Source organism: Dromiciops gliroides, chromosome 5 (genome assembly GCF_019393635.1).
Source record: "Dromiciops gliroides isolate mDroGli1 chromosome 5, mDroGli1.pri, whole genome shotgun sequence".
In the NCBI taxonomy this organism is placed as follows: Eukaryota; Metazoa; Chordata; class Mammalia; order Microbiotheria; family Microbiotheriidae; genus Dromiciops; species Dromiciops gliroides.
The window spans coordinates 153,105,204-153,129,794 of record NC_057865.1 but is presented as its reverse complement, the minus strand read 5'-3'; the positions used below and the strand labels follow the sequence as shown (position 1 = coordinate 153,129,794).

Sequence of the window (24,591 nt, the reverse complement as noted above, 5' to 3'; positions counted from 1 at the left end):
TAAATACAAATCAGAAGACTTCAACCAATATATCCCCAAAATTTTACATGGTGACCAAGTGGAATTTATTCCAGGAATGCAGGGATGGTTTAACATAAGGAAAACTATTAACATAATTGATTATATCAATAACAAAAGTAACAAAAATCATGTGATTATATCAATAGATGCAGAAAAAGCCTTTGACAAAATACAACACTAATGCATACTAAAACATGTGTAAGCATAGCTATAAATGAATTTTTCCTTAAAATGATAAGAAGCAGCTACTTAACACCATTAGCAAGCATTATTTATAATGGGAATAAGCTAGATGCCTTCGCAGTAAGTTCAGAAATGAAACAAGGATGCCCATTATCTTTTATGTTATTCAATATTATATTAGAAATGCTAAAATAGCAACGAGAAGAAAAAAATTGAAGGAAGCAGAATGGGCAAAACTATCTCCTTTTTCAGACAATATGATATTATACTTGGAAAATCCTAGGGATTCAACTAAAAAGTTAGTTGAAAAAATTAATAGTCTTAGCAAAAATAAAACCAAATATGTCATCAGCATTTCTATCACCCAGAAAACTACAAAAAAGAGATAGTAAGAGATACATCACTTAACATAACTTTAGACTGTATAAAATACCTGGCAGTATGCCTGCCAAGACAAACCCAGGAACTGCATGAACATAATCATAAAACACTTTTTATACAAAGAAAGTCAGAATGAAATAATTGGAGAGATGTTAATTGCTCAAGGTTAGGCAGAGTCAATGTAATAAAAATGACAATTCTACCTAAACTAATCGACTTATTCAATGCCATCACAATTAAATTACCAAACATTATTTTACTAACTAGAAAAAATAATAACGAAATCCATTTGGAAGATCAAAAGATCAAGAACATCCAATAAATCAATGAAAAAAAATGTAAAGGAAGGTTTAGCAGTACCTGATCTTAAACTATATTACAAGATAGTCATTATCAAAATTATCTGCTACTGGCTAAAAAATAGAAAGTTGGATCCATGGAACCAGAGTAGACATACAATACACAACAGTAAATGATTATAGTAACTTTGGGAGCATTGTAAAATGTAACTAAATTATAGGGGTCATGAGGAAGAGGGAAGTAGAAGGTTGGGATGTACTCAGGAAAATACTAATGATAATAAAACAATGGTGAGTAGCCAAATTTTTGTTACCACAGTGCATACTAGTAACCAACTCCAAAATTGTGATTATAACATTGGTGTGCAAACTTGCCTCCACAGAAAGTGGGTCTGATATAATGGACTCTTCTTGGACTTCATTACAGGAATCAGGGTGAAATAGGGATGACAATAATCCTGCCTCTACAAATTGACTACATTTCTAAATTTGAACCCTCACGAACCATAAAGCAGGTTTCTGTAAATAATGAAATATCAATGAACCTAGAAGTCTATTCTATATGTCATCCTGAGTAATTATTTCCAGAGGACTTGAACCAAGTCAATAGTTCTTAAGATCTGAGAAAGGGAATCAAATTATTCATCTCTGAAATATTTTTATTCTTAAACTTTGCCTACGTAACAGTCTTTTTCAATGTTCATAACATTATCTTCTCAGTGACTTAAAATGGTTGGCTATATAATATATTAAATATATTAATAATCAGAGTCAGTATTTTCCAAGTATCTGCATCAGTATAAACAAAATGTATTTTTCAGTACTCACCCTGGTTGTTATTGTTAGTTTGGGATAAACATCAGAATTTAGAAGTTGTTTTTGCTGGATGTTTTCCTATATTTTTTATAGATGAAAACATAAAATATGATTCACATTTCTTTCTCCCCTGATAATTCCTTTGGCTTTCATCTTGTAATATAAAGTTTGAACTAAAATCAAAGACAACACCTTGAAAAATTGAGATTAGTAAAGTTATTATTAACCATATTAACCTTTTGTCAGTAGGCATTCTGACAAATTTGGGAAATAAAAAAATTTTTTGGAAATGATGCTAAAAAGGCAGCAATGAGCTGCATGTGCTACATTTTTTTTCCTTTACAGTAAATGCAAATGAATTGCTAAGAAGAAGATATATCCACTTGTGTGTGTGTGTGTGTGTGTGTGTGTGTGTGTGTGTGTGTGTGTGTGTGAGAGAGAGAGAGAGAGAGAGAGAGAGAGAGAGAGAGAGAGAGAGAGAGAGAGTGTGTGCGCGCTAATTGGTGTCTGAGGCCACATTTGAATTCAGATCTTCCTGACTCCTGGACTAGTGCTTTATCTCCTAGGCCATCTAATTGCCTCTACATCATCTATAACAATCTTCAATATTTCATAATGAGCCTGAGGCATTCATCTCAGGGCTGTTAATGCTCTCTGAATCATCTTTCAGATGAGGGAAGTGAATGTCAGAGAGGACCATACAAGTAGTATCGTAGGCAGAATTTAAACTCATGTTTGACATCCCAAATAGAACCTTGTCCACTCTAACACAATGCCTCTCTAAAGAAAAAGTTTATAAAGAAAGGCTGGGGAAATTGTACAGTGTCCACTCCAAAACCAAATAAGAAGATATGAGTATACAAAATTTTTCTATGTCCACATAGAGGCATCAATGATAACAACATGAAGATGAAACAAATAAGCTTTCATATATTTCACAGCAGATGTTTAGTTTCAAAGAGGTATAAAGAGAATAAGATAATATTTGTTGGTATTAAAATGATTGTAGTTCATAACATAATGCAGCTTTAATGACTCTCTAAGAACAAATTATTTTCCTCATTTAAGGTAAAATGATATAATATTGTGTAATAGATGCAAATAGGTAGATAATTTTCTGCAACTGAGTATCAAACTGAGTACCAAGGAATATAAAAAAAGATATGCTCACCTCTTCTAGTATCATGAAGGATATCCTGGAAAGAATTCGAACTGAAAGATCTATGAATACCCAAATATCAGTTTTGAGGCACATATACTAATTTTATAGAGTCCCAGGACACTGGAAACAAAAAGTGAATGAAAAATCTTTGCTCCATATCTTGACATGCAATAGAGTCCACTGAGTTTATTTATCAATATAAAACTATCATGATTCGCATTTTATATGGCAGTTTAGAATTTATAAAATATTTTTGTCAAATAAGCTTATGGCAAATAGTTCAAATATTATCATACCTATTTTATAGATGTGGAAAGTGAAACTCTAAGACTTGTCTACATAACTTGTTCTCAACCAACCAATAAACAAATACTTCCTGTGTGCCCGGCATTGGGGAAGTGATAAAAATTAGTTTCTTCTCTCAAGTAGTTTACTTTCAAAAGGAGAAAAAACAAACATAAAAATAGATACAAAATATATACTAAATAAATTTCAGGGTATCTGTAAGTATGAATCGAGGAAGGAAGAGAGAAGACCACTAGAAACTGGGGAGATCACAAGGTCATGGATTTTAGAGTTGGAGGTCAGGTTCAACCCACTCATTTTGTGGATCAGGAGTCCCATAGAGGTTAAATGACCTACCTATGGTAGAATAGCTAATAAATGTTTGAGACATGATTCAAACCCAGGTTTCTGATTCCAGGCCAGGGTTTTGATGCCATGTTTCCTTTTTGTAAAGACCTTAATAGAGATGGTACTTCAACTGAAATTTGAAGGAAACAAGGAATTTTGAGAAAAAAATTTCACTTTTAGGACATTATTAATAACCATAAGTTTATCTTTATAAAAGTAACAGAAAGAGGATTATATGCACTGTGAATCTCTCATATGCAGCTTTTGTGCATAAACTTTGAAGTTAATGAGTTAGTTGCAACACTATCCTTTCTGAATTTCCTTTACTCTTCTTGTGGCTCTTTTTTAGCATTTTCCCATTCATATGCAATTTGTGTATGTATGTGTATGAATGCATATATCTATATAAATATATATGTGTGCATATATGCGTAGATGTATGTGTATGTGTGTGTTTGTATGCCCAATGAGGCTGGAAAGACGAGTTTGGGGCCATATTGTGAAGGGTTTTAAAAATCAATAAGAGGGGGCAGCTAGGTGGTGCAGTGGATAAAGCACTGGCCCTGAATTCAGGAGGACCTGAGTTCAAACCCAGCCTCAGACACTTGACATTTACTGGCTGTGTGACCCTGGCCAAGTCACTTAACCCTCATTGCCTCACAAAAAAACAAACAAAAAAAATCAATCAGAAGAATTCAGATTTTATTCTAGAGGTCACTATCTTCTAATGGGTAGATACTTGATGCAGAGAGATCACTTTGGAAACCTAAGCAAGAAATGATAAAGGCATGAACTAAGAATGTAGCTGTTGAGAGAGGGGGGCATAGATTTATATCTATATCTACATAACTGATTTGGGTATTATTATTATTATCTCTAAGCTGATGATTATTACCTGATATAGGTATGAACTAAGATTGTAGCTGTTGAGAGGAGATATCTGTGAGTTTATAGGTTTCTCTAAGAGCATAGAGAGAGAAAATACAGGTATGGGGGGAGAGGGGAAGGGAGAAATCAATCAGTTAGGAACACGATATGCATAATACACTGGCAAAGCAGACTGAAGAGTTGTTAACAACATATGTAGGAAAAACAGACATACCAGAAAAGTGTCATAAGGCTCAAAGAGAAAAGATTATCTAGGAAGAGGCTGGTCAAAAGTGTCAAATGTAGTAGATAGTTTATAAATATGAGAACTGAAAAACAAAAACAAAAACAGAAACAAAAACAAAAAACCATCAGATCTAGATCCAGCAAGTAAAGGATCATTGGTAACTATGAAGAGAGGAATGTTGTGTTTTTTTTCAGGGAAATGGGGGTTAAGTGACTTGCCCAGGGTCACACAGCTAGTAAATGTCAAGTATCTGAGGTCAAATTTGAACTCAGGTCCTTCTGAATCCAGGGCCAGTGCTTTATCCACTACACCACCTAGAGAGGAGTTTCAATCAGGTATTGAGGTCAAAGACAAACTGCAAAGGGTTGAGGGGAAAACAGGGTGGAGGTAATGAGTGTGAATGTCTTTTTTCTAGGAGGTTGGCTAAAAAAGGTTAGAGATATAGGAAAAGAACTTAAGGGGATGGTAGATCCAGTAAAGGTTTTTTTGTTCGTGTATGTTTGGTTCTTCTCGTTTTTAGAATAGGGGGATAACTATATTTGAAGGTAGTAAGGAAAGAACCATTAGGTGAAGAAACATTTAAAGATTTGGAGGAGGAAAAGGGAAGAAATGGTCAAGATTGTAATTTGCTGGAAAAGATGAAAAGGGAGGGGAAGATGGGAAGAAGTGCACATATAGAGAGATTGCCCTTGGCAAGAAAGCCTTTGTCAGGGAACAAGGGAAAGCAGTAGAGAATGGGTGATGCATTAAAAGAACTGTGAGATAAAAAGAACAAGAGAAAAGGGAACTCAAGTCTAAAGTCCTCAATATTCTCAATAAAGAATTATGCTACAAGGTGAGGGGGAGGCATATCACTCTATCCTAAGACTTTTTTTTTTAAAGTAAGCCTTTTATATATATATATTTTCAAATGCTGTGTACTGGAGGGATTTAAGGATTACACATAATAGTAGGCATTTCATTATGTATTAGGATCCAACTTTATTCATTTCCTACCCATTCAGGAAGTACAGGTATTACTATATTTATTTATATACCTAATCTGATATCTTATTTCAGAAAACTTAGCTCATAATCACAAAGGCTTTTTAGATTAAAAGGAACAGAGAAAAGAAAATAGTTCACATGTCAATATTTAATGGTAGCAAATAATTAAGCCAACTCAATTGTCTATAATGTCAACAACTGTAATAAATAATGAAAACTTGGAAATGCTCAGTTGTCTTAGAAAGACAGAATTTTAATTGAATGCTTTTATACAGGAGGCATTGAGGCATGAATCTCAAGGAAATATAAATATATATTGTCTGATAATACTGCTGCTATGTGGAAAACGACATGGTAGAAGAAAGCTTGTATTTACTGTATAGCCTTACTTGCAAATTCCATTCAAAAGAGGCTAATGATTAAAAGGAAAAAAAAGCCAATATGATGCTGTGTGTCTCCTTTATTCTTTTTGGAAAAGAAACAATTTCTCTACTTAACAAGTTTGTATGCTTCCTAAAGTTCTAACTCACCAATGCAAATGGTAGGTAATTTTCACAGCAGGGAAGAGCATTTGGGAAATTCATAGGTTATTCTTCTGCAATGACTTTGACATGGAAGTTTTATAGGTAGGTTGTAGAAGTCATGATTTATTCCCTAATGAGAGGATCTTCCCCATCAAAGTGCTGGCTGAGCTCAATTCATTTCACTTTAGGAAATTAAGACTTATGTAAGACATACGGCATATTTCTTGGGGAAATGTAAGCTATAATAAATTTCTTGTTCTCTGTATAAGGAAAACCAAACCAAAACCAAAGCAAACCAAACCAAAACAAACCAAACCAAAACAAACAAAACAAACAAACCAGGAAGTAGGGGGCAGCTAGGTGGTGCAGTAGATAAAGCACCAGCCCTGGATTCAGGAGGACCTGAGTTCAAATTTGACCTCTGACACTTGACACTAGATAGTTGTGTGACCCTGGGCAAGTCACTTAACCCTCATTGCACTGCCCCAAAAAAACCCAAAACCAAAACCAAAAAACAGGGAGCAAACTGCAGGTCTAAGCAATGAATAAATTTTGAGAGGGTTGGACTGATTTCTTAGTACAGTAAAAGAAAAAAAAATATTTGTAAAGATGGAGTTTGAGACACCTATTAGACTGCAATATATTCAGAATTCAAAGTAATACATGGAATCAACAAACTGGATTGTAAAATTTTAAAAATCTTAAATTTATTAGGCTTTATTAGTAACACAGAATTACATAGAATAAAGTTCAGGTCCTCAGTGATGGCTGACCAATGTGTCTTCCTTGTTTGTTTTTTCCTTTCAACCATATTTCTTATGATGGAAATTTTTTCATAGTATATATTTTTTTATTCTCACCTTCATACTGTGGACATATGTAGCAGTTCTTCCATCAATAAATTCAATGAAAAACATTTTTTCAGAAAAGGCACATAAAGAATTTAGATCAACAAAGTTAGAAAATTTTGATTACTTCCAATTACTTCCAATTATGTTTTTTTTTAAAAAGCTCTTATAATTGAGACTGACATAAATGCAAAGTCACATGTAAGTACTTTAAAGTACATAGACACACAAAAACTGATGGATGCCAACTGGCAGAGTGAAATCAAATATGAGCTAAACACCATGTAACTTGCTTACAAGCAAACAATTAAAATAGCATTTTTCTCGGATGAGCAGAAAAGCCCCCCCCTTTTTTTTTTGCTGAAAATGGCTTAAACAGGTACACAGGGAGACAAGCCCAAGTAATGGAAAAGTAATGGTTTTTATCAAAGTGCAACATCTCAGTGATATGTAACACTTGAGTATAGACTATTATTTACTTCTAATAAACATTAGTACTTATATTTTGAAAACATAATTGTTCATGTTTAAAAGAAATGAAACATTTAAAAAATGAAATAAAATATACCGAAGATGCTTGGAGGCAGTATGAATATTCTAGAAGAAAAAAGGGCAATTTCAGCATAGCAGGTTAATAAAATCTGTATCTAGTTATATAGCTAAACTTAAAGCTTGTGCTGAATCAGTAGTAGACTATTCAAACTATCATGTATGCTAGGTACAAGGAGTTTCCCAAAGGAAATACACAAATGAATGTCTCTAAATTTATTACACTCACATTTTAGCCCACAAAAATGCTCTCAACATCCATCTCAACTTACTTATAAATAAAGGCTTATTCATTTAAAAGGTATAAAAATTAATTATGGCATCACCATTAAGGCAATGCATATATACCAATCACATTGTAAATTTAAGAGTGAAAACTTAAGTTAAATGAATAAAAATTAGGTATAACACTAAATGTGAAACTGGCTACAACATATCAAAAAATTGGAAAAACATCTGAGTTCTGTAACTGAAACCTAAAAGAGAATAAGGCAGCATGCACCTTTAAAAAGAAAAAAAAAACTAAAATATACAAGATTTGTTTAAATAATTAATCCAAAGGCAAGTATATTCATCCTCTTTTTAAGAGCATTTCAATAAAACAACAAATTTAGAGGACAAACCAAGTTATTAAAATATTTTGTTCAATGTTTGTACAAATAACATTCCTACAATTACAAGTATACATACAATCAAGGTAGTTTTTCAATGTTTCTTAATATTACTGTACTTAAAAATTTACAAGACATGAACATAAATAAAGCTGTTTAAAACTGGCAAATACAGTACTGGTCTATCATTCAGCACAAGTCACTTTATATCTGTCACCTTGGAAACCATCAGGTTAGAATTTTGTGAAGCCATTCTTCAAACCTAAAGGTCAATAATTAAACTTATAAATATAGGTATGCACAGAATAATTTCCATATTTGCAAATATGCAAACACCATACACTGGAGCCTCGCTATAACTTTGTCCTAGGAACCATGCTTGAGGACTCTGTTATAGGCTTAACAGTGTTACAATAAGGTCCTTCTGATATTTCCAGTGGGGGAGGGGGGGCAATCTTCAAATGAGGTCACTGATGGACCTTGCCTTGTGAATTTCATGCTACAACTTGTCATACTATAGTGAGGCTCCTGTGTATACAGCTCCAAATTTAATTACATTTGGCTTAAGAAACTTGATTTACCATTAAACTTAAAAATCTTAGAAGAGGCCACAATCCTTTAGATTATTTTTTATGATGACATCTGTTACGGCATCAAACACAAACTGAACATTCTTAGTATCTGTGGCACACGTGAAGTGGGTGTATATTTCCTTTGTGTCCTTTCTTTTGTTGAGGTCTTCAAACTGACACTGAATATATGCTGCTGCTTCTTCATATGTATTTGAACCTTAAATGGGGAAAAGTCAAGCAAAACAATTAAATAAATTTCAAATAAAAAAAATAAAGTAAAGCTAACTCATGGCAAAAATTTTCAAGGTGGAGAATGGGGAATAAGTTCAAATTTCATCTTTATGATGAATGCCTGTTTCCAAATTCCTTCCCATGATGCCAACTGGCAATGCATCTGCTACTTTTGTTCTCTGAGATTTACTTGAGACACATGGATGCTAAATGACTTGCTCACAGTCTCATAACCATTTTTTGTGTCTAAGGCAGGAGCTGAACTTAGGTCATCCTTACCCAAAAGAGAGCCCCCATTATTCACTACAACTCACTACCTAAACAACATGACTTTTTTCTTTTCTTTTTTTTGGCAGGGGCGTGGGGGGCGGAATTTTGATTTTTAGCCTTCGTTAAAAAAAAAATAAGTTCCAAGTCCACTTCCTCCTTCTATCCCCTCCCTTACCCATTAGGAAGGCAAGCAATATGACATCAATTATACATGTGAAGTCATGCAAAGCATATTTTCATATTTGTCATGTTGAAAAAAAGGCAAGAAAAATAAAGTGAAAAAAGTCTGCTTCAATCTACACTCATAGTTCATGAGTTCTCTCTCTGAAATGGATAGCATTTTTCATGATGAGTTCTTTGGAATCAGCTTGGATCATTAAAATGATTAGTCATTAGTGTTTCACAGTTGAACATTACAATAATGCTGTTACTGTGTAGAATGTTCTATTGATTCTGCTCACTTTACTTTGTATCAGTTCATATAAATCTTCCTAGGTTTTTCTGAAACCATCTTCCTTGTTATTTCTTATAGAACAAAAGAATTTCATTATCACAACTCAACCTCACTTTAAAAAACAAAAACAAAACAAAAACCCCAAATAATTGAAATACTATTTTTCCACAAATGAAGCAACATTTATTCCTCCTTAGCATTATTATTAACTAAATTATAAAGCATTTCTATGTAGTACTTTACATATATTCTCTCATTTGGTTCTAAATTGCCATCTAAAGACAGTAGGGCAGATTAGTAAGATCAAATTGTATAGTGCAGGAAACAGGGCAAGAAAATGATTATTTAGTATGTTTACATATATGCTGGAGTTAGAAAAGTTTAAAATGATCAGACCTACACTTCAGGAATGTGTTTGTTTATTTTTTTATTCTTTGCAACTGAAAGGATTACAGGTTGCAGTGATGAGAGTTAAGTTAGGGACATCAAGTTGAAGACTATTATGACAATCCAGGTGAGTGATGATACAGGGTTCAGTTAGGGTGGTGGCTGTGAGTGGAGAGACAGGGATATATTCTCAACATGTCCTGAAGGTAGAAATGACAAGGTTTGGAAATGGATTGGATATGTTGAATGCATGAGGAGCTAAGGGTCACACTGACTATAAGCCTAAATGATTGGGAAGAGAGTGGCAGCTCTCAAAAGTGTTAGGGACATTGGGAAGAGAAAAGGTATGGGGTAAAAATAATGAGCTCTCTTTTGAATATGTTAAATTTGAGATGCATATGAAACCTCAAATTGAGATGTCTAAAAGGTAGCTGGTGATTTGGGACTGTAGATCAGGCAATAGATTAGAGATGGATACAGAGAAATGGGAATCATCTACACGGAACTGATGAAGTACCCAAGTAAGCTGGTATTGAGGGAAAACAGAAGCCTCAGGAGCTCAAGACAAAAATCTATAAACAGTAAGAACTGAAAACCTTTCTGAAAAATGACAATTCCATTGTTATCTATGATATTAATAAGTGACATCAAATACTCCTTATTTTATGAGTTAAAAACATTATAAAACAGAAAATTATTCTAACAGTTTAATTTGCCTACCTTTCTAGAACTCTTTGCTATGCTCAACACATTCTATGCCTCAACTACTGTAAATGTCCAGTATTTTCTCTGTAACTTTGCTTACTGCATATTTAAATTTTATCTACCTTTCAAGACTTTGCTTAAAATAGCACCTTGTCCATGAAGTTTTCCTTGATTCCCAAGGGAATCTCCATTTCAAAATGGCTTTTTCTTCTTGTGATTTTACCATAGCACTTTGTACTCTAAATACTCACTTTGTATAAGAAGGAAGAAGGAAGACCTGAATTAAAGAACATACTCTGACAGAATCTAGTTATGTAGGCTCAAGTTGGAACTTAGTTTCTCAATCAGGGCTCTTGGGTAACAGCCTAGGGCTGTAAATGATAGATCTATACCCCTGAAGGAAGTTTTCTCTTCTAGAGTGATCTCCAGTGGGAAAAAATCATAGCTCTGGTACCAAAATCCAAAAAAAAAAATTACCAAGAAATGGGTTAAATCATGAAGATGGCCAACTCCATTCAATGCACATCTGCAAGTATTATGCAATTTATAGTTCTAAATAGTTACTTAGATACTGAATGAAAGACTAACTAGTTTGGGTTCCACAACCTGGCCTTATAAGAATGTGCACTCGAACCCAAATTTTCCCTACTTAGAGGCTAGTGAGTTTTAATCCACTAAAGACATAGACTTTCCTCCAGTACAAAAGAAGTCCTTGATAAATGTAGGTTTTTTTCTAAATGGATTAAAAGTGATAATTTCTGCAAGAACAGTATCACATGAAAGTGAAAATTTCCACTATAAAGGAGTTTTCGGCAATACATAAAAGACTAATTGACTTGACAAATTTCCCAAAGAAAGTAAAATACCTGCATATTCAGGATAGCAGATTGTGAGAGGACTCCTTTTAATTTTTTCTTCAAAGAGATCCTTCTTGTTTAGAAAAAGAATAATAGATGTATCTGTAAACCATTTGTTGTTGCAGATGCTGTCAAACAATTTCATACTTTCATGCATCCGATTCTATTGTAAAAATGATATAAATACCATTATATCAAGAATAAAAATAATTTCATAAATGCACAATTTTTAATGAAGTAAAGCTTAGTTAAGTGACTAACAGGAATTTTTGTAAAGATAAATTACTGCCAGCTCAAAACTGGCATCTTCTCATTACTAATTTGAAATGAAGTAATGAAAACCCATATGTTAAAATTGAGGTGTTCAAGTTATAGGTTTTACTCAAAGTGTAATATGTTTTAGAAAATTCTGGTGTGGGAGGTTAAATATGATAATAAAACAAATGTTCTTGACCTCTACAAGCCTCATAGGGTAGATTCATAATGTCTCATGTGGTACTGAAAATATTTACTTCTCTTCTATTCTTTACCTCTTTCCTAAATTCATCCTTTTTCCTCCCCAAAATCCTATGGGGCCACTTCAGAGGGGAATGTGTATTTTTAACATTATTATTTTAATATGAACAATGAACATTTATATGTAATATATAACAATATATTGCTAACATGTATTAACCACTCTACTACTGTAACTAAAAAATTGGAAAATACAATCTTTGGTCTATGATCTTAATCCATTGTCATCTTTTGTACCACAGCTCTGTGGTGCTTATAGATATGAATGTAGAACTTTTTTGTCTTATTACTTTCCCCTCTGGTTAGGGAGTGGGAGGAGGGAAGGAAGGAACAAGAGTTTCTTCCACTTGTGTGAGTTATGGGTATGTCTGGCATGCAGGAACACATCATGTTGGATCACTAGAGATTTAACTTGTTAAAACTATGGCTTCTCATCAATCTTTCTTTCCTAGCAGATCTTTTACAAGATCTACTAAAGATCTCTTAATAAGATCTCTCAATGCTGATCTGTCAGTTACTGATCAAAACAAAACAAAACTTTTTTTTTAAACTATACTGGGTAAAACCACAATACTATTTACTTTGACATTCAGTTCTTAAAAAGTAATTATACTTACCATTTCTTCATCTTCGGCCAAAACCAGGTCATAGTCACTAAGTGCTACACAAAATATGATAGCAGTTACTCCTTCAAAGCAATGGATCCACTTCTTCCTTTCAGATCTTTGACCTCCCACATCAAACATTCTATAATAGAAAAAAAAATAGTTTGTTGACATGGTTTCAAAATATTCAGCAGTCTTAGGAATACTGAACTGTCAACAAAATAGCTATAAGGCTTCCTGATGATGATGTAAAAGAAAAATTAGCACAATATTTTGATTTTTTAAAAGGCTGAAATTATAACATTGTGGGGTAGGAGAAGTGAGGAAAGCAAATATGTATCTATTATATACATGTACATGTACATATATATACATATACTTATACACATGCATGTATCTTCAAAAAACCTGCTTAACTTAAGTATACTCAGTTAAAAATGATTGAACCGCTATTAATGGTAGAGTATCATCTTAAAATCTGAAAGACAGATAATCCATGTTCAAGAAGAGCTTATAAAACAATTGAGTAGACAAAGCATAGCTAAAAAAAAGGTCAAAACATTTAGAAAGGAACACACAAAATAGTATTGAAGAATACAACACAAACTACACATAGTTCAAAAAGCCTTGGGTGGTGTGAATACTTATAAATCAGAATGATAAAGATCCAACCAAGTTCACACCATCAATTAGCAGACCCAGGTCTATTATCAGAGAGAGGCCACACTTCTTTCCTTACTATTTCAGTGGATATAGGATATAGTATTTTTATGAAGTAGGGGATTTTAGGTGACTGCTCTGAAGAAAAAAAGGGTTGTGATAAAGAGATAGGAAAGATAACATTAAGGACAGTAAAGTTAAATTGAAAGGAAAGTTAAGTAGGAAGGCAGGGACAAGGAATAAACTATATCATAGGAAGACATGGTGAGTCATAGTGGCTTATGATGCACATAGGAAGGTCCTGTAATTAAAATGAAAGAACACTGATTTTATAAAATTAGCAAGAGATGATTGATTAGTTGGTTATTACTATAGGCTAATGTGGGTTTCTTAACAGGGAAATGACATTATTTTAGCAAAAGAGTACTTCCTTTTTTCTTCCCGTTATATACCTAAATACTTTTAAAGATAAGCACTAAATTGACATACTATATAACATCTATTTATGTAATAACTTTACATATATTGGTACAGTTTAAATTTATTTATATAGATGCTGCTCTAAAGTGGGCAATGTTTAATTGTCATAGTAAAAATTTTCCCTGTAGAGCAATATTAGCCAAAAGTTCACAGCTTCAGCAACAGTACATCAGTATCCCAATTTTTCCAAATCCCCTCCAGCATTTGTCATTTCCCTTTTCTGTCAGGTTAGTCAAGCTGACAGGTGTGAGGCAGTATCTCAGCATTGCCTTAATTTGCATTTCTCTAATCAATATTAATTTAGAGTATTTTTATGTGACTATTGATAGCTTCATTTTCTTTTTCTGAAAACTTTTGACCATTTATCAACTGAGGAATGGCTCATAGTCCCATTGACTTTTTTTTTTGCAGGGCAATGGGGGTTAAGTGACTTGCCCAGGGTCACACAGCTAGTAAGTGTCAAGTGTCTGAGGCCAGATTTGAACTTGGGTCCTTCTGAATCCAGGGCCAGTTCTCTATCCACTGCGCCACCTAGCTGCCCCTCGCCGTTGACTTTTATAGACGATAAAAATGAAACCCCAAAGATGTCAAATGACTTGGCTATGAACAAATAATAAATCAGTATGCCACCTAATAAATAGATATAATTCATTAATCCATTAGAATGTAACAAAACAAAAACGATGAGATTAAGCACAAAGTAGGTAATAATAACAGATAGCATTTATATAGTACTTTAAGATTTGCAAAATGCTTTACAAATCTTCTATTAGTTTATCCTCACAACAATTCTGAGAGGTGTTATTTTTACCCCCATTTTACAGATGAAGAAACTGAAGGAGAGATTAAGTGATTTGCCCAACGTCATATACTTTAAAGTGTCTAAAGATGAATTTGAAATTGACTCAAATTGACTCAAAGTCAATGCTCTATCCACTTCTCTACCTAGTTGCCTCTGATTAGATCAGATAGGTAAAACCCCAAATATACATTTATAAATACTCATCTGCTCAATTTCCTAAGAAAATAGCAATAAAAACTTTTACAAAAACTTTATTGGAATCCAAACAATTGTAAATAAGATTTACTTTAGGAATTGAATAGATGTAGCTCTGTAAAGATTGCCAACAAACACTCTTAAAACTTCTAGCAATAAAAGACCTAAATTTGGATCTACCAATTAGCACAATGTATAGTATTTTAACTGTACAATGTAAAATAATTTTATGCTTCATTAGAGCCTCAACTTGGTAATTAGAGGTGATGAGAATTTTACCATGGAAGTACCTTATGTTTTCCACTAGGGATGAAGAGAAAAAAAAATCTAAGACATAAATGACATAAGCAATGTTCCTTTAGTCCACAGGTCAAGGGACACAATGATTGAGAATAGGATATTAACCTTGGCCAGACAGTAGTAAACAATTACATTAGTGACAACAGTTTTAGTGAATTGCTTAGGGTCAAAGCCAGCTAGCTGAGAAACAAAGAGAACTCAAGGAAGAAAAATTGTTGTTATTTCTGTATTGGTTCAGTGTGACTGCATAATAGGTTTAAGATGCATCACAGAAATCTAAAATTACATGATATAGTATGTTTTATATGACATACCATGTTTAAACATTGGTGTACTTCATTTAAAAAGGAATTAGACGTATAAAACTATCTTTTTTTATGAGAAGATGGATTAGTGTTCCAAATTTTCCACGGCTTCTCCAACATTTATTATTTTCCTTTTTTTTCATTTTAGCCAATCTGATAGGTGTCAGGTGGTACCTCAGAGTTGTTTTAATTTGCATCTCTCTAATCATTAGTGATTTAGAGCATTTCTTCATATGGGAATAGATAGCTTTGATTTCTTCATCAGAAAACTGCCTGTTCATATCCTTTGACCATTTCTCAATTGGGGAAAGACTTGGATTCTTATAAATTTGATTTAGTTCCCTATATATTTTAGAAATGAGGCCTTTATCAGAAGTACTGGCCATAAAAATTGTTTCCTAGCTTTCTGCCTCCCTTCTAATTTTGGATGCATTGCTTCTATTTGTACAAAACCTTTTTAATTTAATGTAATCAAAATCATCCATTTTGTATTTTATAATATTCTCTATCTCTTGTTTGGTCATAAACTGTTCTCCTTTCCAAAGATCTGAAAGGTAGACTATTCTTTCTCTCCTAGTTTACCTATGGTATCACCTCTTATGTCTAAATCATGTATCCATTTTGACTTCATTTTAGTATAAGGTATAAGATGTTGGTCTATGCCTAATTTCTGCCATACTGTCTTCCAGTTTTCCCAGCAGTTTTTGTCAAATACTGAGTTCCTATCCCAGAAGCTGGAGTCTTTGGGCTTATCAAACACTACATTACTAGTGTCATTTAGTACTGTGTTTCCTGTGCCTAGCCTATTCCTTTGATCCTCCACTCTATTTCTTAGCCAGTACCAGATAGTTTTGATGACTGCTGCTTTATAGTAAAGCTCCAGGTTTGGTACAGCTAACCCACCTTCCTGTGCATTTTTTTCATTATTTCCCTTGAAATTCTTGAGTTTTTGTTTTTCCAGATGAGTTTTGTTATTAATTTTTCTAGCTCTATAAAATAATTTTGGAACACTAATGCATTGTTGGTGGAGCTGTGAACCGATCCAACCATTCTGGAGAACAATTTGGAATTATGCTCAAAGGGTGATAAAGCTGTGCATACCCTTTGACCCAGCAATACCACTTTTGGGTCTTTTCCCCAAAGAGATCATGGAAAAGGGAAAAGGACCCATGTGTACAAAAATATTTATAGCTGCTCTTTATGTGGTGGCAAGGAATTGGAAGTTGAGGGAATGCCCATCAATTGGGGAATGGCTGGACAAGTTGTGGTATATGAATGTAATGGAATACTATTGTGCTGTAAGAAACGATCAGCAGGAGGAGTTCAGAGAAACCTGGAGGGTCTTGTGTGGGCTGATGATGAGTGAGATGAGCAGAACCAGAAGAACACTGTACACAGTATCATCAGCACTGTGTGTTGATCTACTGTGAGGGACTATATTCTTCTCACCAATGCAATGGTACAGAAGAGTTCCAGGGGACTCATGATGGAAGAGGATCTCCAAATCCAGGAAAAATAAAAGAACTGTGGAGTACAGATGCTGATTGAACGATACCATTTCTTTTGTTTTTGGTGCTGTTGTTTTTCTATTTTAAGGTTTTTCCTCATTCCTCTGATTTTTCTCTTATAATATGACTAATGCAGAAAGAAGTTTAATGTTATTATATATATATACACATATATACATACATATATATACATATATGCATACATACATATACACATATGTATATGTGTGTGTGTATATCTATCTATCTATATATATAAAACCTATATCAGATTACCTGTTGTCTAGGGGAGGGAGGGAGAAAAATCTGAAATTGTAAAGCTTGTATAAACAAGAGTTGAGAACTATCTTTACATGTAATTGGAAAAAAATACTTTATTAAAAAAATCTAATAAAAAGAAAAAAAAAGTAGCCAAAAATAAAAAGAGAAGATGGAACTTAGCAATGTACTCTCTCTATGTCATTCATTTTGAGGGGTTTTGTTTGTCTAGTAGTGTTGTTGGGCTGTGTTGAATCATAATTATTTTCTCATACCCTTTATGACCAAAGGAATAAATCTGTTACATTTGGGAAAAACATAACTTCCTTAAATAGGTATAAAATCCATAAATTTGCATGACCATTCCAACCCAGTGACTTAAATATCTGAGGTAATGTTTTACCTGCTATTGTTCGGTCAAAAAATAACAACTACAGTTATTCATATGTGAATTTTCTATTGATACAAGGAATGAATGGAGCTGTTTTGATCCCAAGGCCAGCTTTTTAAAATCTTGATATTTATTTAGAAAATTAATTATTTCCTTATTTATAATAATGAAAAAATTACATTTTCATATTAAGTACTTGAAATTTAACAAATATAATCAAGTAAGTACCTAAGGCTCTGTGTTTTCTTCATAACACCTACCAAAAAGTCAAAGACTCAACTAACACTTAGTGATTACTGTGGATAGACACGGGATACAAAGAAATACAAAAATGGGATTCACATATTCTAATGGGGAGACAATATGTGAATAGTTATATATGGGCAAAATATATAGTGTAAATGGAAAATAATATCAGGGAAAAGTCATTAGCAGTGGGTAGGGAGTTGGGAGTAAAGAGGGAGGACAATTGAAGTATGGGGGCAATAAGTGAAGAATCACAGAGATATCTTTTGGGAAATGATGAATGTGAGGAACAGCAAATAGGCTACTATAGCTTGATTGCAGAGTAAACTTCTGGAGAGAAGGACTGTCTTTTTATAATTCTTTTTATAATCAGCATTTAACACAGTGCAAGTCACATAGTAGGAACTTAAGAAATAGTTTATGACTGACTGAAGGGGAGTACACTGTTAAAAAAAAAAGCCTGGACAGAAAGAGGACAAGTTGTGATGGGCTTTATATGACAAACAGAACATTTTATATTTGAACCTGCAGGTAATGAGCCATTAGACTTTGAGGGTGGTGACTATGAGAGGTGAGAAAGAAACTTACATAAAAGATATTGTAATGGTAGAAAAAAAGATCTGACAACAGATTGGATATGTGGGATATAAATGAGAAAGTGATACTGAGGTTACAAGTCTGGTTGACTGGGAGAACAATGGTGCTACTGATAATAATAGGAAACACTGGAAGAGGGGATGGTTTGAGGGGGAAAGATAACAAAATCTGTTTTGGACGTGTTGAGTTTGAGATGCGTATTGGACATCTTTTTTTGAGATGTTCAAAAAGTAGTTGGTTATTTAAGATGTACTCAGGAGAAAGATCAGGACTCAATATATAGATCTGGGAATCGTCTTCATAGAAGTAATTATTGAACACACGGGAGATCAGCAAGCAAAACAGTATAGATGGAAAGAAGAAAAGAGCCCAGGAGAGTGAACTACCAATTACCCAAGGTTAGTTGATAGGATGATAGAAGTGGCAAACATAAGCAGGTAGAGGATCAAAGATGAGGCATTTGCCTTAATTTAAAACAGCCACTTCTTCATGTGAGATGGGGTCAAGGTAAGAATGAAGAAGAGAGCTAGGTGTCATAATACTGAGAAAGGTGACCTAGGTGTTCTCTGGCTATCTCCTCACTCAGTATCAACTTCCCACTTATCATTTTTTGTTCTGCCATTTTCAATGTAAAGGTCATTCTCCTTGATAAAGAAAATAGAAATGAAATAGAAATTGTGTAGCTGTACTTGTTATCAAATACCATTGGATCTATTGGAAGGAAAGGAGAGATCTCTTCTTTGATTTTCTTTAAATCCCCTTCTTTGTTTTCCTTAGTTTCTCTCAGTCCCAGTCTCAATTCTTTTTGAGTTTTAATATTCCTAACACCATATTTATGGGTTAAAACCATGCTTGGAATTTGGCCTTGCTTCTGGGATTTGTACATTTCATTTAAAAATCTATGTTGCCTGCTGAGTTACCTCTGCATCCACATCAAACTCTTCAAAAAAATCTCATTTTCCCTCTTCCTTGAAAGAAGGGAAGTTTCCTTTGTAGCTTTATAATTTCATTCTTTGACATCTCCCATTACTCCTGGCCTGAGTGATGCTAAAGAAGTTTAGTCCATAAGGATGTGTGCAATGAAATATCCTTTTTCAAAATCTAGGGTGCAGGGGGCAGTTGGTGGCACAGTGGATCAAGCACTGGCCCTGGATTCAGGAGAATCTGAGTTCAAATCTGGACTCAGATACTTGACACTTATCGAGCTGTGTGACCCTGGGCAAGTCACTTAACCCTCCTCATTGCCCCACAAAAAAAGAACAGTTAAAATCTTACATTATCCTTACAATTGTAAGAAAAATAAATTGGGGTTATTTATTCATGCATTGTATTAAGGAAGTAAACAAAAAAGGTCATTAAGTTACTTAGTGACGCAGAGTGAGTAAAGATCCTATGTCTCCTGATCTTAAATTATAAACTGACAGCATCAAATGAAAATGTAGCATCTTCATAAATAGTTTCTTCCTCACCTTAATGAACCTATATCTGCAAAGAAGACATCCATGCCTTCACATCTAGTACCATTCTTATCTTTGCTCTCATTCTCAACATTTTTATTTACTTCCAAAGTTAGGGAACAGTGGGTTTTAGGCAGCTAGGAAATACTATGAAGCATCACAACAATGCTAAAACTTCTGGGTTTATGTCATGGGACTCCATAATAATCACTTTGTAGTGATGACTGGAAAACAAAAAAACCAAAACAAAACATTAGCAACAGCCCATTATCTATTTGGAGGCCAGACATCTACAACCTCAACACTCTAGAAAAAGCAGCAAATAAGTAAAAAAAAAAAAACACCTCTGAACCTTCAATCGGTTCATTATTTTGTCCATTTGTGCACTCCTGCAGTGATGTTGATTTAAACCTATCCATTCTTTTCCAATCTGTTTAAGACTTGTCTCTTTCTTTTTGTAAATCCTCCTCAGCGAGTATGCCCAAAGTTCTAGGTACTTTCTTCCTCAAGAGCTCTACCCCTAAAATTCATGGCAATGCATAAAAACCAGACCTAGACGTCACAAATTACCAGCAGTAAAAGACAGCCCAAAAGCTCCTGCTGGAAAATTTACTAATGATTTACAATTCATAACAAGTTTTGTTAAAGAAGTAGAAAGCTGAAAGCGGGTGGGTCTAGCTGCTATTAAAACCAGACACAATGAGAAGTGACATTAGGCAGACTGACAGGAAGGAAGCGGAGAGAAAAAACAAACAAAAAGCAACTATTGAAAAAACAAAATATGCCTGATCTTAATGATAACTGAATCATCCAGAAAAGATTCAATTAAGCTTAGTATTAAAGAACCAATTTCATGTTGGTGGTATAACATGTGCTTGATAAAGGCATCCATAAAATGATTTAAGAAAAAACAAAACGAAAAAAATTGACTCGGAGGAAATTTTAGTTATTAGAAAGCTTAGTTTTGTACAACATATCATTCCCCAAAGATTTTAGGAAAAAAAACATTGAAAAATACACATTATCTATTTTTTGATACTCAAGTAAACCAAACCATTGGGAAAGGTTTGCCGTCTACAATGTTCTGCAGCACTGCAACTAATGTCAGAGCATAGAGCTTTTCCAAACTTATTTGATGATTTTTATGTTTTCTCCTGGCTGATACCAGAAGTGAAATTTTGTGTTCTTATTAACGGAATTCTGGTCCTGGACTTTGCAGAAGAGAGTTCGAAAACTTCTACACACACACACACACACACACACACACACACACACAAACACATTACAGTCTCCCCTAGAAGGATGCTTTTATATAATAAAACTTTCAATCAAGTTAAAAGAAGGTAGAGATAGGTGAAGGGGGAGAAAAGGTGTTCTAAAAACCATACATGTTAGATTTGAAATACTAATGCTGATAAATAATATTTCATGTAACCGCAGAATTATTTAAATTTATTCTTGTAAACCAAGTTAAATTTCCTCAAGATGTAATAAAAATCTTATTAATAATATGGAAAACTTAACTGGACATTTCTTATAGTAAACAATAAAGTCTCTAGATGACTTTCAATTCGACTTTAAGCATGGACTTCTATTTCCGTTTGTGTGTGTGTGTACATACTAACATACATATATTGTTTGTGTATGTGTGTGTGTTATGTATGTACTTTATGACTACAAATTCTCATTCTCCCTCCCTCCCCCCCTTTCTTTCTCTCTCCAACATATCTTTTGCATATATCTTCTTCTTTCTATTCACACATTTACCACCCTATTCCAGGAAAACATTACCTCTTGCCTCGTCTTTTTCAGTAACCCTTATAATTAAGACTTTGTGCTTCACATATTTACTAACTTCAAGTAGTTGCCAAAGAGAATTTCCTAAAATGTAGGCCTGCGTTTATCACCCCAATTCAATATATCAAGTTCCCTATTACATCTAGGATCAAATGGTTCAGTATTGTCTCTATCATCAAATATAAATTCCTCTATTTGGTATTTAAAGATCTCTCCTTTCTTATCATTACAGGTATTAAACATATTACTACTACTCAGCACACACTCTGTGGTACAGCTATACTCACTTTCTTTTTGTTTTTCCTATGTAACAACTCATTTCCTAACTCCATGCTCCATGCACTGGCTACCCTCATATGTGGAATCTTCTTTCTCATATAGTTTGATTCTTAGAATTCCTGGCTTCTTCTTTCAAGGCTAAACTAAAGCACCAATGCCTATAACAGACTCTGTCTTTTTCTTATTAAAATATAAAGTGCTTGAGCGAAGGGGCTGACATTCCAGTATTGTTTTGGGGGCCATGCCATGATATTGTTTTATAATGGAATCTACTTCATGATGAAAAGGAAAAAGTAATATCCCACTTAAAGATTCCTTCAACTTCCTTGGTGCTAGATATACTATAGACATATAAGTGACGATACTTATTAAATATATTCTGGAAAAGATGATGTATAACATAACATGTCATTTGTTTTATTGTGATCTAAAATTGGTCTTTTAAAAAACAAAACTGTAACAAAATTTCAACAGATATGAAAGAACTTATAAGAATCCCCTATAAGGGTTTTGGGAACAAATTAAAACAGAGCAGTTCTGCTACTGTAGACCTGTCCTTAGAACTTTCTGATAATGTGAATATAATTTCCCATTTCATTTGAAATGTACACCTTAATTTTCCATGAACTCAGACTCTTCAAAAGATAAAAGACACAATAATGTGAATGGTGGTAATGCTGAAGAGAATCTAACATGACATAAAGCATGAATGTTTGAGCAGAGGAGAACCATGCAGCCATGAGAAATGAAAAAAAAAAAAGGAAAAGACACACCATTAAGTTTTATAAATAAATCAGCACCTTTGGATATAAAATAAAGTATTTAAGAATTTTGCAGATCCAGTAGCTTTTTATATCTTCCTGTGAAGACTTGTTTCTACTCATAAAAATCAGAAATACAAAAGTGTAAACTTTAATGTGTCACTTCATTTAACCTCTAGGACTCAGTGCCCTCAGTCATAAAAAGAACATTTCACATCAAAGAACAATGTAATCAACACTTGGTAACAGTAATACTGGGCAAGATTGAAAAAATCACAAGGACAGAGCTAATGGACAGATATATAGGACTCAAAGAAAGGAGAAAAGACTCCATGAAGATGTTCATATTTTCAATTGTTTTAAATTATTAAATAATTTGAAATTCAGTTAGTTCAAATAACTTCATAATTTGTATATTTTACAATTATATAAATTATCACTAAAAATTTAGTCTTTCAATATATAACAATTAATAGCACTTGTTTCGCAACTAAATGGACCCAATTGTGCTCCACGATCTTTACAGAAAAAAAAAAATTTATATTTAAATCTCTCCAAAAAATATTTAACGTGGGTAGGTAGAAACTGCATACATTTTTTCCCCTTCTGGTTAAAATTTAAACATCACTTCTAGAATGTTTACTACTTATATTTTTTTCACTGGAAAATCACATTTTGCATTTCTTTTTTTTTTTTTACCCTTTGCATTTCTGAGAAAATGATGTATTACTTTGCAGCATTTGGGTCTTCAAATATTTGTACTTTTTAAGCCCTGTGTTTCTGAAGCAATGAGTTTTAGATTGAAAACTTATAAATTATGCATATGTTAGATACTCACTTAAAATGAAGATCCTTGAAAGTGAAATGTGTTTCAACTATTCCTGTTGTTTTCACTCTAGTTCTGAGAACATCCTGCTGTGTTGGGATATAATTCGAATGTGCTATTCTGTCCAAGTCATTCAGGTAGCTGGAGGAAAAATATGGTAAGTTAATCATACCAACAAATATAGACTAGAGAAAAGAAAAGAGTAAAACATTTTCTCATTATTTGTTATGAGATTTTAGGCAAACAGAGATAAAATTTTGGCCTAGATGTTTATGAAAACTACTGAAATAAAAGGAATTACATATTTAAAAAAAAAAGTAAAAAAAAAAGTTTTTTTTCTTTGTCAGTTGGAAGCAAAAGTAGAGCAATATGTGAGTTAATTAAAAGAGATAAATTTAATTTTACCTATTTCTAGAATGTGTTCAATAGTAGTGCATCCAAAAATGAGCATTCCCTTACCAGAATGGAAATGTTTTGACTATGGAGACATTGGGCAGTGTATTGAATGTCTGCTGCCCAAGGACCAGTCCAAGTGTAGACAGGTTCACCACAATGTGCTACAGTCAATTCGTTCAAGAATTATTTCCTGCTACAACTCCTCTCAAAAAAATACAAAGGGATTACATTCTGTAATAGGGGAGTGTGTGCCCACATAGATGAAATAAGGAATCCTTGAATTTTTGAGCAACAAACATAATTTTACTGGCTTGCTTTTTTTTAAAGAATCTGCCTAAATTTTGTGGCTATATATTTATGCAATTTATATCACAAATTTAGGTGTAAGCCAAGTTGGGGGAATTTTTTGGCTAAAGGGTGTAACTATTCTTTCATGAAATTTCATTCAGACTTGACCACTACAGCCAGGTCCTGTTTTTCCCCATTTTATTTCTTTCTAGTCAATCAACTTTCTACTACTTACACTAACATGGATCATTCAAGTCATCCATCTCTTGCTCTATCTACCTTGGGATTTATTTGACCAGCAATATGACTTTCATGGCTAT

At 33.5% G+C, this 24,591-nt stretch overlaps 1 protein-coding gene across 1 annotated transcript in view; it reads right to left on the bottom strand.

The window, feature by feature from the left end:
• Positions 1 to 6,805: 6,805 nt before the first annotated feature.
• GNAI1 (G protein subunit alpha i1) overlaps positions 6,806 to 24,591 on the bottom strand; it is a 100,194-nt gene continuing 82,408 nt past the window's right edge. Inside the window, exons 5-8 of the mRNA XM_043967900.1 lie at positions 23,600 to 23,728; positions 12,738 to 12,867; positions 11,614 to 11,767; positions 6,806 to 8,917 (exon numbers count right to left, since the gene is read on the bottom strand). Coding sequence (XP_043823835.1) covers positions 8,727 to 8,917; positions 11,614 to 11,767; positions 12,738 to 12,867; positions 23,600 to 23,728 — 604 coding nt within the window. The 3' untranslated portion in view covers positions 6,806 to 8,726. The remainder of the gene's footprint in view (positions 8,918 to 11,613; positions 11,768 to 12,737; positions 12,868 to 23,599; positions 23,729 to 24,591) is intronic.